The following is an 18,054-nucleotide window of genomic DNA, read 5'->3' as shown; positions in this document are numbered from 1 at the left end:
CCCACAGAGCCCTGATCTCAACATCATCGAGTCTGTCTGGGATTACATGAAGAGAGAGAAGCAACTGAGGCTGCCTAAATCCACAGAAGAACTGTGGTTAGTTCTCCAAGATGTTTGGGCCAACGTACCTGCCGAGTTCCTTCAAAAACTGTGTGCAAGTGTACCTAGAAGAATTGATGCTGTTTTGAAGGCAAAGGGTGGTCACACCAAATATTGATTTGATGTAGATTTTTCTTCTGTTCACTCACTTTGCATTTTGTTAATTGATAAATATAAACTATTAACATGTCTATTTTTGAAAGCATTCTTACTTTACAGAATTTTTTCACAACTGCCTAAAACCTTTGCACAGTACTGTATATATAACATCACATGGTTTACTACAGTACAGTAAACTATCATAAGTGCAAAACTGTAGGCATGGTAAACTGCAAATTACGAGGAATGTAGAATGATAGTGTAAAAGAACTTCCTTACAGTATGATCAAATATGTTTTTCTTCCTGCAATATTATAAACTGAAGTCTAGTGGAATGTAAAGCAGTAGATGAGGCATTATCTATTGACTTCTACTGTACCTCAGCCTGTAGTGACAAAAGCATCTGCCATGAACTTCTTTTTTTTTTTAAATCAAAATGTGCACTTTCTCCCATCTCATCTCCGGGAGGCTTCCATAAAAAAAAAAAAAAAAAAAACATCACTTTAAACAAGTCATTGATTAAAGTATCACAATCATTTTCAAAGTTTATGAAAAGTTTTCATAAAGCCTGCTTTGTGAATTGCACCAAACTACATACTTATGGTGAATTTAGTATTCACATTGTATGATGCAAGGCTATGTAGAAATTACACAACAGAATATCTCTTTGTAAAAAAAAAATGCATAAGGCCCTTTCCTCTTACAGAACAACTGTATCCTCAAATTACACATCCTTATTGTTTGATACAAATTGTTACCTGATTTCAACTTACAAGGTTTGTTTCATCACTCATTTCATAATCCAGCATGCCATTGTCTGGGTCTATTTTCCACATACTATCGGTTCCTGTGATAAGGGATTTGGAGAAACATCAAATTGCCGTTTGGTTTATAATACTGTATCTCAAATAAAGTCTGAAACTCGAGCCTAATGAAAAGAATACAAAGATGGTGCCTCTAGTATTCTATTGGTGGTAGAAAGGTGACACTTGTAAACCTACTTGAGATACTGTTACTAATTATTAATAATGTTGTAAAATACAAGAGAAAACTAACAAGATATTAACCTTAAGGCACTGATTATCTTATCTCAAAACTTAAAAAGTAATTACCACAACATGAGGGTGCAGTTCCTTTTCTAATGCTTTCCAAGGCAACCTGCACAATATCAGATTTTCTCAGGTGTACCTCAGCCATCATAAGATTTCTGTGAATGTCAATAGCCAGCGGATCCCTGTAATTAGAAACACATCTTATTACATGTTTGTTCTACAGGGAGTCACAGTTAAAAATAAAAAAGGAACTAGAGCATCCCTTAGTGGAGAATGTTTTTAAATACATTTTGGGCCTCTGTGTTTTATTCATTTGAAACTTGTCTGAGACCACCACATTCACTTTGTTGCCTCATCAATTACAGGAATACCAGAACTAAATTCTGTCCTTTTTAAGGTACAGTAACAACATACCCTCAGTAAAGCTTTAGATAGTCTAGAAATGGAAAATGAAATTACCTATCTGAATCTGTGATTTTTCTGTTGTTATCCTTTTCATATTTTAATACACTGCGCTGAGCCTTATCTAGGCTTTCCTTGGCACTGGCCAAAGTCACAGTGTTCTCCTCTGTCTTACTGTCAACAAGCTGTCTGGCTCCAGACACTTCACAATAAACAGCATGAGCCTGAAATGAAGCATACCTGGTATTATTACAAGTCTCTAGAATTGCTTATAGTTTCTTTGTAATGCGAAACATAATAATTATAATACAATTAATCAACTCCCTATTACTCCACTGGGGCCTTATACCAACAATTAAACACTTAAAAATATCTGCGCAAAACTGTATATTACTTTTCTTATGTTATTTTCACTGAATTGTAACCCTCGATTCCTGCCCAGACGGGTATGTGTGAACAATAGCAATGTAGTAACGTGATCTATTTAATGTTCAGGCAGGCTACAGAGGCCCTGAGTAGAGGTCCTGACAGAAAAACATTAGTGAGGTTCTGGGATAGAGATGCAATATATACTGTTATGTAAATTGTAAGCATCACCCGTGAAGTAAGGCAAGCAAGCAACAGGAATAATAAAGTAGTTTGTGAACCTTGGGGTGAGTCATCCATGTGCGTCATAACAAGCAACACCACCGTCTCACCTTTTCTACAAGAGTCCTCAGCAAAGCTCCACAAGGGTATTGCCCACTGCCCCCCCTGTTATTTTCATTCTGAAGAAACTCTGTAATCTCCCTCTCCCTCTTGTACAGAGTCCCCTTTAGGATCTCCAGCCGTGCTTGAGCGCCCTCTAGCTGCTTTTCCTTTGTATGGCCCTTATGAGTTTCCTCTCCACTCAGCACCTTTAAAAGTTTGCCAAATAAAACTTTTACAGCTAAACATATCACACGTCATTAATATTGACTATGAGAATATACTTTTATACTGCATTCATTTTTACAGTACAGTAGTAAACTGCTACAAAAAATAAAAACAAAATAAACACAGAGCTAAACACAATTTATTCATATAGCTTAGTTTAATAAATGGCTACATTCTAGAACAGGCAATACAGTCTATACTTCATCACCCACTCTTTTTATTTTGTATAAATTGTAATGGTGTATGCACCTTCCAAAACCCTATATCTTGGATTTGATCATATTCAATTAAAAAAAAAAAAAAAAAAAGTTTTGTCTTTGCATTAAAATAATTTACCTCCAATGAACTGTTCTGTTGATTGTGGCTCTCTGTTGACTCTGTGCCATTAAATATGACAGAAGCCCTCCTATTCTTTGCATTGCTATTTGGCATGAAATCGGGTCTTGTCGAATCAGTTGTACTATTCTGATAAAAAAAAAAAATAATAATGAGCTATACTGTAAACACTTATCATGCAATACAGCTCTTAGAAATGAAACTACACAAGGTTGGCTCCTGTATCTTTGATTGAACATGTGTGTAGGGACAAACAGAAACTGGGATTTTTCAGGCATTCCATTTCTACTTTGCTTAGACTTGTGGATTAGCTGAGGGAATTTAGCTTTTTTCCCCACATTAATATAAAGTAATAAAAAGAAAATGTGTCCAAAAAAGATTTACTTTGATGTTGGTTTCTTCCTGGTCTGTGCTTTCATGCTGTACTTCAATATCAGGGCTGTCTGAGACAATACTGGCCGTCCCTAAAGAACTGTTATTCACCTGTGGGTTGTCTGGGGGTTTTAACATCTCCTGTACTCTTCCTAGCTCCAGTCTGGCCATCTGAAGCTCCTGGAGGGCTGCAAAACATAAAGATTAAACCATTGTTGAATGCGGCAGCCACCAGGATGATTTTATGACGATACAGCCAAGCCCCTGTAACCCTCAGCCCCTCAACTGTTCACCAGCTTTCATTCAAAAAAGTTTTTAAAAATGAACACACTGCAAGCCACAAATGTTTAATTATTTCTGATTTAGAAAACTATATCTGATATTAATGTGACTGTTTTCACTTACTTGATGACTGATGTGTATGAAGCAGGTCTAACTTTTTAGAAAACAGTTCCAGAATCTTGTTCTGTAAGGTATAGGATTTGATTAATGTCTTTGAAATACCATATCTGCATAAGAGCAGTGAAATTTATACTCATCGACTTACCTTTTACTACAAAGCATGGGGCTTTATTAAATAGGACAGTGTGCCACTGTTATCCAAGCACATGTTTGAACTATTTTACATTTTTATAATGTTATGTTCTCTTCATATGATTTTTTATGTGATTTATGAAGTTAGAAATCAGTGCCACAAGTCATTGAGAACATAGCTATTGGTACCTATACATGAAAATTTTTTCCCTAACCACACATTTTGAAAAACAATGACAGCTCCGGAACTTAATGGGAGAATCTGTTTAAGCATCGCCTTTTGAGTGAGAAAAGTAGGATTTAAAATAATTTTAAATTGCACACAATTTCATAAGCCAATCATTTATAATACAGATGTGAAACGTAATTTCACAACCAGATATTCTTTTAATATTATAAGATCTTGAATATTTTTTTTATGTTAATTGTATGACAATGTTTTAATAATGGACATGAAACATACACAAACAGACAACATTTAAAATGTTATTGCATAAAAGTACATTACCTTTTCTTTTTCCCATTTGTCATTCTCTGTTTTATTCTTTGCATTCAGAGCAGCCTTTTCTTGCTTCAGCCGGTCATTTTCATTTCTTAGACTCTGCACCAGTGGATCAGAAAAAGAATGTATGTCACAGTATGAAATTTTACTATATTTCTTACAAATGTATTGTGAACAATAAAACAATTAAACAAAATAAGTAAAACCTACTGAACCTGTGTGTCTGCTTCTAGTAGGATTGAACTAAAGAAGGTGCATATTTAGTAGTTTTATGAAAATGACTTCCCTGTAGTTATTCTTTTTTTTTTATTATTATTAAATTGTATTTATTTTTTTGCAGTTAGCAATTAAGCAAGGACTCTAAAAACATTTCTTTAAAAAGTCCTAAAAGTTTTGTGAATAGGACCCCACATTTACTAGTAACTTGTGTTTTGATTGTTCTTATTTAGGCTGTGTGGTCCAGTGGTTAAAGAAAAGGGCTTGTAACCAGGCGGTCCCCGGTTCAAATCCCACCTCAACCACTGACTCATTGTGTGACCCTGAGCAAGTCACCTAACCTCCTTGTGCTCCGTCTTTCGGGTGAGACGTAGTTGTAAGTGACTCTGCAGCTGATGCATAGTTTACACACCCTAGTCTCTGTAAGTCGCCTTGGATAAAGGTGTCTGCTAAATAAACAAATAATAATAATAATAATAATAATTTAGTGTAAAGTGCTTTTTGTGTATAGTGCTGTGAAAGGTAGTACAAACAGAATTGACTTTTGCTGTGATTGTTGTTGACAATCGTACAAAAAATAGAGAAACAAATAAAATAAGTCATATGTGGCCAAAGTCATGTTCAAATAAAGGCAGAAAAGTAAGCTGTGCAGTATTGTGGCAAAGGCTGATGTAAATACTATTATTATTTAGAATTTGTTTGGCAGGGATGGTTTTAAAATCACATCCCTGCAAAAACAAGTGTGCAATGTGGCCATTGCCAAATTGGTTAATTGATTGGCCACCTGTATATATGAGGAGCCAGTTGGTTTGTTTGGGGGCTTATTTAGTTTAGAGAAAAAACATTAGGTTACTTACTGTAACCCTGGTTCCCTGAAAGAGAAGATGACCACCAACCAATACTATTGGGATATCGCTGCCTTAGGTAGGTATTCGCTGAGCATTTTATGTCAAAGCTGCCGATAGTCCCCTCCGTGGAATGACGTCCTCAGTCCCGCCTGCCGTGAGAATAAGTAGTCATTCCGCAGAGCTCGATTCCTCTTTTGCATCGAACCCGCAAATGTGAGTGATACGACCTCACAAGGTTTAGTGGTCATCTTCTCTTTCAGGGAACCAAGGTTACGGTAAGTAACCTAACATTCCCTTTCAATTCGAAGATGACCGCTAACCAATACTTTTGTAAGTATACCGGAGCCCTTGCGAGGGAGCGTGAGCGGACAGCATATGAGGGATGCCTCGCTACCGCCAACTAGTGTTGGTGTTGTGCTCGTGCACCCTCAAGGACCCTTGTGCCTAATGAAGGCGTAGAGGGATTGTGGCAAAGTGGTTAACAGTGTGCAGGTGCAGGAGTGCTGCGGCAGACAACGATAATCCAGGTGCAATGGTGTTTTATTTTTGTAATCCAACGTTTGATGACAAAACAGTTAAACAATAATGATAACAGGCAGTACAGCGTTGTGTGTTGCTCTGTTTAATCCACGGGTTGGTCCCAAAATAATAGTCCCGATATTTTTAAACACCACATGTAACACAAACACAATCAAGTCCACAGTGAGTGTTATAGTGCTCGTGGTGCAAATACAGTTAATCGTGAACAATGGTGCAGTGTAGTCCGGGTAAGTGCTGGCCTTTACCGACAGCTCCGGATCGTGTTTAGCCGTCTAATAACAACAAACAAGTTATACTTTAGACACGACAAAAACAAACAAAACACTCACGATATCAATACGGGATCACCTTCCAGTTCAGCATTTAATCATACAAAGGAACAGATCATTTCGTACGTCCCCTTTTCTACCATCAATCATGACCACTTGGTTAACGAGTGCAACCGCTCCTCCAATCCGCTGCTGCCACATCGTATCCCTTATGGGTCGATGATTTAGTGTACCGTAGCTCCGCCCCCTTTCTAGATGGCTGGCCACCCAGTCCAGGGCACTCTGTTCCCTTTAGACAGTGCCCTCACAGGTCGGGAGGGAGATTTATTATCAAGAATCATTCTCTTTCACAGGGATCTACCACATTGATGCGGTAGAACCTGGTGAATGTATGCGGAGTAGCCCAGCTAGCTGCAGTACCAGTCAATGATGTGCCTCGAAAGAGCGCCCATGATGTGGTCACCCTTCTAGTAGAATGTGCAGCCACCCTCCCCGGTTGGGGTAGGCCGGCCTTATTATAAGCAGTCGATACTCTGTCCACAATCCCGTGGGCCAGTCACTGTTTAGAGAGGGCTTGACCTAGGGTCCTTTCACCATAGCAAACGAAGAGCTGGTCAGAATGACACAGCGCCTTCATCCTATCCATATACTCTCTCAATGCCCTCACCGGGCAGAGAGAATTCAGTTTCCTATCCTCCTCCGAATCAAAGGGAGGAGGTGGAAAACCTCTAATTCCACTGACTGGTTCAAGTGGAAAGCCGTAATCACCTTGGGTAGGAACGCAGGGTTCGTGCATAACAATAGCCTGTTTCCATTATCCCAGACACGCATACAGGAACTGTGCACAGACAGAGCCTGCAGCTCACTGACCCACTTAGTGGAGGTGATGGCCAATAAAAAGGCTGTCTTCATAGAGAAATATTTCAGCTATATGGAATGTATAGGCTCAAACGGGGCCTTAGTAAGAGCCTCCAGTACCACGTTTAAACTCCTCTCGGGGAGAGCACTAGCGTTCTGCAGTGTACCGACTACTGCGTCTGGGAGCCCTAAGGCGGACAGATGGTTCCATTCAGGGGCCAGACCCACAGCTGGAGTCTGCCTGGTTCTGGGTGCCAGAGGTTGCCTTGCGCCAGACTGAGGAGATCCATGCGCAGTGGGATCTCCCAGTGCTGGCCCTGCAGCAGCTGGCAAAGGTTTGAAAAACAAATTTTCCTGGGCCATCTTGGGGCCACCAGGAGAACTGTCGCTTTCTCTCTCCTGACCTTTTCCAGAAAGGCAGGGAGCAGCGATGTCGGCAGCAAAGGATATAAAAGTGCATTGGGCGATTCGTTGGCTAGGGTGTCAACGCCTAATGGACCTCCGCAACTGTGGAGGGAGAACCACAGGGGGCAATGAGTCGTCACTGCTGAGGCAAAGAGATCGACCTGGGCTTACCCGAATCGATCCAAAATGCATTGCACCACCTGAAGGTGGAGACACCATTCTGATGGGTGAGGACTATCCCTCGAGATGAGGTCCGCCACCCAGTTCACCACTCCAGGGGAGGTAAACAGCTTGGACGGACAATAAATGCTTCTGTGCCCAGATCAGCAGCCGAAAGGCTACGCGATGTAACCGCGGGGACCGAAGCCCATCCTGGTGGTTCAAATACGCCACTACTGACATGTTGTCGGTGCACATAAGGAGCACAGCCTGTTCTGGAGCACAGGAAGGAAATGCTGGAGTGCATGGTGCACCACTCTGAGCTCCAGCGTATTTATGTGCAGGGATGTCCAGTGGCCCGTCCAGGACCCGATGACTCCTCTGCCTGCCCAGACCGCACCCCAACCCAGGTTGATTGCGTCTGTCGTCACCACTTGACGGCTGTGTATCACCTCCATCACTACACCTTTGCGTAGGTGGGAGGTTTGTCTCCACCAGCGTAGGGCTTCCCAGCATGAGCAGCCAGCAGCCGATGGTGTCTGTCTCGCTTGGGGTGTAGGCGAAAGGCATTGAGCCATGCTTGAATGGGGCACATACGCAGTAACCCCAGTTGTATAGCAGATGAGGCTGCAGCCATCAGATCCAATAGTCTTTGACACAACAGTAGCTGCACTGTGGACCCCTGTTGAAACAGGGCTGGACAGTTTTGAATAGCCTCTACTCTGTCGTCCGACAGATAGGCTCACATGGTGGGGGAATCCAGCCGGAGACCATACACTGCACCAGTATTAATTGACTCTTGGCCTCGTTGAGAGTGAGATCCAGTCTCATTAGATGGTTTGCCATTGTCGCCGTGTGGGCCACTACTCCTTCCTGCGACTGGGAACTGATCAACCAGTCGTCCAGGTAATTCAACACCCTGATCTCTTGCAGCTGAAAGGGAGCAAGGATTGCATCCATGCAAAAGGTGAAGCGGGGCTAAGGAGAGGCCGAAAGGCAGCATGGAAAACTTGAATACGCTCCCCTGAAAGTCGAAGCATTAGATATTTCCTGTGCACTGGACGGATAGGAACATGAAAATACGCCTCCTTCACTGCTGTAAACCAATCGCTCAGCCGGACAGATTGGAAGATGTGGTGATGCGTGACCATCTGGAACCTCCTCTCCTTCAAGAACCCATTGAAGTGTTTGAGATCTAGGATGGGACAAAAGCCGCCATCCTTTTTTGGCACCAGAAAGTATCTCGAGTAGAATCCCGCTCTTTGAGACAGATGGCCTGTTTGAAAAGTAGTTTCTCTATTTCTTGCCTGAGTGCCAAAGCCTGGAGAGGGTCGTTCACTGATGTAACCGTGATCCCTCGAAAGGGAGGAGGTCCCATGCGTAACCGGTGTGCATGGTGGCAAGCACACAGGAGTCTGAGGTGCAATTGCACCAGTATTGCAGCTGATGTTGTTTAAACAGGTGGGTCTGAGGCCGCTGCAGTGGTGGCTTGCAGACAGTGCATCAGGTCTCTCAGCGGAGCCATGGGAATCGGGACCATCCGGGTTATTGTGCATGCCTGTGGAGCTTGCCAGCGGCTTGACCTGCCCCGTGCCGCAGAATGGGGAGGGAGCAGCGCAGCCACTTGCTGAGATGCCTCACATTCTCGATGAGAGCGCTGTACGATCTCCTCTACTGCTGGCACAAAATTATGCCCTGAGGATATATCGGCACATCCAACAGCGTCATTTTATCCACAAAAAGGACCTTCACCTGTGACAGCCATAGCTGTCTGCAAGCCACCACCAGGCTTGCCAGGCTCCAGCCCAGAGCTTGCCCTTGAAGGTCAGAGATCATAATTCGGAAGCCACTGGCTCAGGGAGTGGGGCATCCTGTAGTATGCCATCCAAATAGGCAGTCAGGATACTCGCTGTATTCGCCAAGCGAGTCACCTGTGCTTCAGCTGCGTATGCCTGCTTTAAATGCATCTCCGTGACCCTGCATTGCGGGTTCGAGCACACAGGGTCCTTGGGCAAGCCCCCAACCGATGGAGCCTTGGCCAATGCCGCAATGCTGGAGTCTACTGGGGAAAACCTGACAGGCCCAGCTTGTCTGCGCCCTCTAAAGAAGCAAGCGGGGCCGCTTACCCAGGTGGAGCGTACCTCCTCCATGAAATCTGGGAATGCTGAGAAGGGCTGAGGGTGAGGAGCCACAGCCTGCGTCCTGAACACAGACCGGCGTGGCTCAGCTGCTGTCGCCCAAGGGACCTGCAAAAAGTTTGCAGCACGTCCAATCAGGGGTGACATGGAGCTCGAAAATGGAAACGCGCTAGCTTCCGAGGCAACCTCTGAGCTAGGCTCTGCCTCATTAGAGAGCGCAGGTTCCTCTCCTTCCATTTCAGTGGGGAAGGAGTCCTTGTTCCAGGAGGCCGCTATAGAGAGCGCATCCTCCTTCTCTGCCATCCGTGCTGACAATTCGAACTCATCCTGAACTACCTTAGGGGAGACAGTGGCTGGTATTGGGGCAGACACTGGCGGAACCGTGGTCGGAGTGTCAGCAGTCTGCAGCTGTGCCAACAGCTCCAGGACCTGGGCCATATGTGCCTTCAGGTCCATGATGTCCCCCACATGTCTTGATCGTTTGACCCTCTTCACCGTCTGTGGAGACAGGGAGCAGCTGCGAGAGGGTGGCAACTGAGCCTGCGTGCAGGGGAAACCCTGCGAGGGGCTCTGGGACAGTTGGAGGAGGGGGGGAACTGGGTCTCCTCGGGCCTCAGACAGCTCGTCATAGGGGATGAACATTCGATCCCCATGGCCCTATTAAGTCTTCTGTGAAGCACCTGGGGCTGGAAAACCACACAGATGTCGCAGAACGTCTCATCCCCTAGGGCTGAAGTGGTGTGCTGGACACCAAAGCACCATGAACACAATGTATGCCCATCCTCCTGGGGCATGTTCACCCTGCAGGACGTACAAGCATTGAACCAAGACATTCCAACTTGGGTATGATCCTGGCACTGCACATGGTCTTGCACTTAGTGTAAGCACGGGGGTGCCTAAGCACTGCATGTACCGAGGTACCAAATCACAGAGGGTACCACGCGTATCAAGCACCGTGCGCGGCGAGTGCACCGTGTGCACTGAGCGTGCCGAATGCCTTGTGTACTGATTATCGAGTGCACCGAGTATCGTGTGTACCGAGTGCACCAAGTATGGTGTACACAGCGCGTGCACGAAGCACCGTGTGCAGCAAGTGCACTGTGTGCACCGAGGGCTGAGCGTGTCCAAGTACCAAGGGCTGAGCATGTCCCAGGCACCGAGGTGCTATGCGTGCCAAGTATACCAAGCACCACGTGCACAAAGTACATCATGTGTCCTGAGCACCGGGCACTACGCACAGCGAGGCACCGAAGCGGCGTGTGCACTGAGCCCCGTGCACACTGAGTGCACCAAGTGCCATGCACACCGGGTGCACCGCGTGCCATGCACACCGGGTGCACCGCGTACCAAAGTGCTATGCGCACCGAAGTGCTATGCGCACCGAAGCACCGAGCGCCACGTGCACCGGGCGCTGTGCACACCGAGCACCGAGGAGCTATGTACGTTGAGGCACCAAAGCACCGTTTGCACCGAGCACCAAGTGCACCAAGCTCACCGAGCACCGAGGCACTGAAGTACCGTGAACTCTGCATGCACCGAGCACTGTGCACACCGAGGCACCAAAATACCAAGGGCTGAGCATGCACCGAGGTACCGAATCACCGGGGCAGCTAATACAGCGGTGCCTAACCTAACCACGTGTAGTCAACCACCTGGTCAGCGCTCAGCATGCACCAGGGGAGACACACAGGCTGAAGCTGCGAGAGCTCAGTTAGTCTGAAAATGAACAGAGCAGAAGAAAGAACACACTTTCTTTTTTTTTTTTTTTTGAAGGCCCAAAGCACCAAAGTGGGTGGGCTGAGGAAGCCGACAACTCGACAGCGGGGCAGGCTAAAGCACAGCCCCGATGGAGGAACACAAGGCTGACTGACTGCTTTACTTTTTTATTTTTTTATGTTATTGCCCAAGCTGCACAAACGACAGCCAGCAGAGTCACTCAATGACAGGGTGGCAAGCCGAGCCCCGGCGGAGGCATGGTGTTCTCCCTGGAGGTGTAGACTGAAAGACAACAAATGCACATACTGCACAGCCACACTCATACTATGGACAGCCGAGAAAATATGGTCTGCGACACAAGCAAAGCAAAATAAGAAGAAGGAAAAAGACACTCAAAATGGAGCCGCTGATTCCACGAGAGCGGCAAGCTAGCCCTCAGCATGAATGCAAGGGAATTGCAGTCGACTCCGAAGAGCTTTTTCCGAAAAACACACTCTGGTTAGTGACACAGAAGCGTACCTTACCATAGGTGAGAGGCAAAAGAGGAAGTGAGCTCTGTGGAATGACTACTTATTCCCTCGGCAGGAGCGAACGAGGATGTCATTCCACGAAGGGGCCTATCGGCAGCTTTGACATAAAATTCTCCACAAATACCTACCTAAGGCAGGCATATCCCAAAAGTATTAGTTGGTGGTCATCTTCGAATTGAAAGGGAACTGGGAGGAACAGGCTGTGAGCTCTGTCCTGCACTGAGATAGCCTTATTTGCTTGTTTGAATCATTGTTTGTTTCTTGTATTAATAAGTGTGCAGCAAGTGCTGAACTGCAGTCTGCCATCACTGTCTCTGCTATTCCTGCCGCTCGCCAGCCTTGACAACAACACTATCCTCCCACAAGTATAAAGTAAAAAAAGATGGCTTTTTATATACATCATATATTTATCTGACTAGCCATCTGTCCCCCTGAAATGATTTGGCCAGATACAATTTAATAGTTATTACTTGGTACTTTTATCAGTTCCACTTTCGCTTTCCATGGTTTGCTCAGCCTTTCCATACAATGATTTCCTGGCAGATATATGAGAACTATTACCCCTTAAATGACGATAGAAGTATCTGTTCCAGTCATCCAGCTATCATTCACTGCAATATGAACCCCTTTTGTTTGATATGATGTATTCAACACATTTGTAATGAAGCTGTGCAAAGCAATGGATCCATAACTTCTCTATGAGCTGGCTGAATTAACAGAGATGTCACAAAGGCTTCCACTCACAGCATCGCATTACAACATGTCACTGAATGACTGGTTAAAGTCAAAGCCCAAAAAATAAATAAAGACCAAAGCCAAATTGCAGTAGATTGCCAAATTGCAGATTATAACACAAACAGAAATAATGCATATACAAACGTATAGGCAGTGGTAATCAGATCAGACGCAATTTAGGTCAGTTGAATATTCTCATTCATGTATTATTATTATTATTATTATTATTATTATTATTATTATTATTATAATATGGTGTGTGTCATTGTACTCCATAAGGGAGAATTTAGTCAGTTTATGGTAAGGTATGCCCTCAAAATTACTTATTTATCATGATTTTACCTCAAGGTGGCACAGTTGTATTATTAACAGAAGGATAAATCATGTACTGTGATCAGAAGAGAACTGCTCAGACAGATTCAGGTGCATTTTACAGTTTACCTTAATCAGCACATCAAAGTAGTAGTTCTTCTTTTCTATTTTGTCCTGGTAGAGTTCTACAGTTTTCCATATCATCTTCATTTTGTTATAGTAACGATCCCTTATAGCTTGGACTGTCTGCTCCTAAAGACAACAACATAATATTAAGGTTTGAGTTTTAAAGTGAAAGAACCTGAAGGCCTTGAATTTCTATTGAAACCCGTCCTGGTTTTGCAAAAGCTGTAGGTATCATCCAGTATTTAATACTGATCTGTACAAAGAAAATACACAGTTTTACATTTGTTAGACAAATGTATTTCACTCATACAGTTATCAGTATTCATGGTGAATTGAAGCAGGTGATTTTTATGTTTTCTAACTCTTGGCAAATGTTGCTGAACAACTGGTTTTGATGGTAGTTGTTTAATGAAAATAAAAACACAACTGTCAAAAGCCACTTGCCTTTCTGTCTGAAAAAAGTTAAAGTTACACCAGTTTTAGCAAGCAGCCTCAAATATGGGCAAGAATAGCAATGCAAACTGTGGAAAAGAGAACAATGATTAGCACATTTCAACTAATCTTCATAAGCTTCAAGGGAGTAGTTTGTTTGATGATGAACTAATGGTTGTAAATACACTCTGTGAAGGGTGTGTAACCTTTGGCATGAAAGGCATGCATGTTCCCCAGAGCCATCCTGTGTAGTCTGCTATGGAATGAGGGGCTGGGATAAGCCAATAAGGCTGAAGAGGCTGATGTGTTAAAACATGTATACACGCAATGCCATGTCATGCTTGTGTAATCGAATTGATGTTGAAGTTGACAATCACATAACTGATGTTCAGTCAGGGAACAATATTCATTACAGATTAGACATGATAACCCATTAATGCATATTATACATTCTTGGATAACATATTTAACATGTAATACATCTTTGGCCTCAACTTAGGGAACCCCTGCTCATAATGTTTTCCACTGATAAGTGGAGAGGCTAATTGTAGGAAAGCCATGGGCAGGGTCAGGATAGCTGCCCTCCCCCTTAGACGAAGCCAAAAAACAGGAGGAGGAGGAGGCAAGCTCTAACTTGCAGCAGGGAGGTAATGCTTCCCTGATGATCATTGGACAAGTAATTATGTTGTTAGCGAAAAGGTACTGCTATTTTGATTGACAATTGTCTGGTTATCGACACTTAATAAGTTTGATTTGACTGATTGATTAAAAGTGAGTGTCCTGCCTGAACCACCGCTTTGCTTCGTTTCTCTGTGCAGGTTTTGGATTTTACCTCAAATGTAAACACACCTCTCCTTTTAGGCAAGTTGGTGCTTGAATGAATTCGGAAAAATAATTGCTTTCAAAGAGTATAGTCCAGATACGTGGAAAAATGGTTGTGGAAACAAGGCATTAGAAATCACCTGGTTCTCTTTAGCTGCAATGTGGCAGTTATCTTCCAGCTCCTGGAGGATATTCAGATGCTTAGTCTTCATCAACTGCATATCTTTTGCTACCTGTGAAAGGGACTTTGTTAAAATACACAAAAGAAGGCACAGTAATACCCGAAACCTGTGTTGCTAAACCTGTTTATAATGTTGTGAAAAACGTTTATCTTCAAAATCTCCCCTCTGTGGGACACTCTGTCATTCTCTCATGCTCACTCTATTAATTTAATTCTGTTACTTTCTCCGCAGCAGGTGAATGTATTATCTTAGTATCACTGAATTTCCTTTGCTTCCTCTTTCTTTACCTGCATTGTAGAAGAAAGTAATATCACAATGCAAGGATCTGTCTGGACTGGTTCATTGTTGTAATTCTGTGTTTGTAGGACTTCCAGATTCAACAATTTCAAGGCTTCAGTTACTTCAAAATTCTGCAGCCCATTTGTTAAAGAGAACTAAAGTGAGATCATGTTAGCCCCATCCTTGCTTCGTTAGTCTGCCTGCCAGTATTGGTTTTACAATCTTGCTTCTGACTTGAGATTTTTTAATCTATCCATCTGGCTGATTCACCTGGGTGTTTCAAAAGTAGGTTAAAGACATGCCTTTTTAATGAGGGGTTTTGCATGTGTTTGTGAAGCGCTTTATGATGACTCATAAAAAAGCTATATAAAACCAATTCTATTGTAATTGTAAAGCTTCTAATTACATGTTCTTAGTTTCATTACTGTTCCTTAACTCTTTTTTGCAATCATTCTGGTGTTTTTTATAGCAGTTACTCAAATACTGTTTTATTTTGTGTTAAGGTAATTGGTTGAGTTCAGGAGTTGTTCTTCAGTTCTAAATGTAACAGAATTGTAATAAATAAATGTAACAGGGTCAAAAATGCCCTGTTCAAATGTATTTTACACTTGTATGTTATTATTTTTATAAAATTATTTTATTATTTGATTAGTACACGCTTTGTGTTGTCTGGCACTTTTTGATAATTGATTTGTATCACGTTATGTTGGCTGCTCCACCCACTTCCCTATGTTTGCCTTGTTGAGCACCTAGTAATTGAATTATTGATCAATTTACGCACCTGAATATAAATAGCACATGTTTTCACAAACGGGATGGCCATCCTGGGGTTTGTATGTCTGTGCAGGAGTGGGAACGCAGTGTTTGGAGCGGGGAACAACGAGTGAGAGAGACTGAAACGGACCAGTAAATGGAGCATCCTGACAATAAGTATTGGGCTGATGGTATGCCGTTGTGGAATAATGAGTGCGAATGGCCCAAGTGTTTTTAGCCTATTTGGTAATCGATTGGAGTTTAAAAAGTGCACAGAATAGGCTATATTGTGATGCTGGTTTCTCTCTCTGTGTGTTCCCTCCCCTGCACGGACATATTGTGTGTGTGTGTGTGTGTGTGTGTGGTGTGGGTGTGTGTGGTGTGGGTATTTGTACTTTTGTACCGCGTTGTTATTGTTTTTATTATGACAGTTTTACTGTGTCTTTGAATGTGTATCTCCACTTTATTGCTGGGTAGCAGCGTTGTTGCATTTGCACTTTAATACATGGCCTTATTAATGTGAACCTTGTTTAATTGTTTGAAATCTTGCTACCTGTTAATAGGTTAATGGAATTGTCTTATTATACCAGTACCGTTTTAAACCATGAGTTGCTATTGGAAGTTTACAATAAACAAACGTCTGCTAAAATGTATCTGTGATTTTCTTGGTGACCTTGTTCCTTCATTTTTAGATCTGTTATCGGAATAGAAAGAACCTAAAGGATCTTTAATTTGTTTGCTGCCTTATCGCACTGAACTGGCGTAGTCAGGCTACATTAGTACTTTTATATTCAACACTTGATACGTCTTGTGATATTTTTTAATTAAAGGCAGGATTGTGGTGCGTTTGTCCGCTTCCGTGACCTTGCAGGTGTTACATAAATACATACATAGATAAATGCAAATTACTCTTTCAAAAAAACAAATACAAAAAGATAACATCTAGGCTATAAAAATCTTAAGTTCTGGAAGGTGCAGTAATAACAAAGGGAACTTTATCATGAAGCTTCTAACTTCATCAGGGCTGCTAAAAGATGCCTTCATTTTTGTAAATATATATATATATATATATATATATATATATATATATATATATATATATTTGCTGGTACTGTATGGCTCTTTCAAACTACTGACCCCCTGCAGTGAAGCTGCCTGTCAAGATGATCCCAAACGTGTTTTGTGGGGTCTGTCTGGCCAGGGCACTCAATTTTGTTTGTTCTGTGCATTCCATACAATGGCTCATTGGAATGGTGGAAAAGCCAAACATCAATGGAAGGCTACACATAGCCAGATAACTTTCCACCCTAGAGATCATATTACTGTCTTTGTTGCAATTGGGCATGCCTGAGACTACTTCATGAGACTGGTTGTACGGTACGGTAGTGTACCAATTCAGTTCTCTAGTATACCTTTAACAAACCATTATTTTAAACAATGGGATATTAATCAACATGAGTGTGTTCACTTCATGGCATATATGCCAAATAATTAATGGTGGAAAGCAGATCAGGGTAATAGTTTATTTGCAAAAATTTGGGGGAAAAGAAAAAAGTATATTTTATCTGACTATTTTAATAATCCTTCCTAGATGACTCTTATATTTGCATTAGAATTGAAATGATTAATCACGTATGAATAAATAATGACTTCCTTACATGATATATTATACAACTTGCTGTCAACCAAATGGTTCTCAAAACTTTACCTTAACAAAAAAGTGCATCATTAACGATAATTTCTATCTTATTACACATCATGCAAAGTAGTCCATCATGACCACCACAGGCATTGTTATCCAGAATGTACAGTAATATGACAGTCTTCCACTGGGTTTAAATTCAACTCATGTACCAAGGGACTTCTTGTAACAAACTCAAAATGACATTATTTCTTACCTGAGCTATGTATAACTTAGCATTCTCATATGGAATGAATGCCTTCACATGGTTTGTAACCTCTTCATGACACTTCGCAGGTTGTATCTCTTTGGAAAGTGGGTCTCTGAATACTGAAGATTCTAAGAAAGATGAAACTTTATAAAAGTATCACCACATTTTCTAACATAACTATTTAAAATTTTTTGAAAAATGAATGCCCATCTCTTGAGGTTCTAGCATTTGCATTTCTGTTTACATTTATAACACTGTTAATTATGAACTAAAAGTAATTAAAAACCTCAGAATACAAATCAGGAAACTCCAGGGCACAACCTACAGCTGCATGGAACATTAAGATGGAATAAGAACATAAGAACATAAGAAAGTTTACAAACGAGAGGAGGCCATTCAGCCCATCTTGCTCGTTTGGCTGTTAGTAGCTTATTGATCCTAGAATCTCATCAAGCAGCTTCTTGAAGGATCCCAGGGTGTCAGCTTCAACAACATTACTGGGGAGTTGATTCCAGACCCTCACAATTCTCT

The 18,054-nt window shown here is 42.3% G+C and overlaps 1 protein-coding gene across 1 annotated transcript; it reads right to left on the bottom strand.

Annotated features, from left to right (window-relative positions):
* Positions 1 to 568: 568 nt before the first annotated feature.
* On the bottom strand, positions 569 to 15,061 carry LOC131709054 (uncharacterized). The gene is made up of 12 exons (XM_059011033.1): positions 14,887 to 15,061; positions 14,558 to 14,650; positions 13,167 to 13,289; positions 4,318 to 4,410; positions 3,681 to 3,741; positions 3,387 to 3,463; positions 2,904 to 3,032; positions 2,351 to 2,548; positions 1,710 to 1,876; positions 1,311 to 1,432; positions 972 to 1,045; positions 569 to 667 (listed from the first exon to the last, which is right to left on the bottom strand). Exons 1-12 carry the CDS (start codon positions 14,890 to 14,892, stop codon positions 569 to 571), a joined length of 1,242 nt encoding a protein of 413 aa, XP_058867016.1. The 5' UTR covers positions 14,893 to 15,061.
* Positions 15,062 to 18,054: the final 2,993 nt, after the last annotated feature.

The sequence above is a fragment of the Acipenser ruthenus genome, chromosome 1 (assembly GCF_902713425.1).
Source record: "Acipenser ruthenus chromosome 1, fAciRut3.2 maternal haplotype, whole genome shotgun sequence".
Lineage (NCBI taxonomy): Eukaryota > Metazoa > Chordata > Actinopteri > Acipenseriformes > Acipenseridae > Acipenser > Acipenser ruthenus.
The sequence above is the reverse complement of the archived record's forward strand: the minus strand, read 5'-3'. Positions and strand labels throughout refer to the sequence as shown.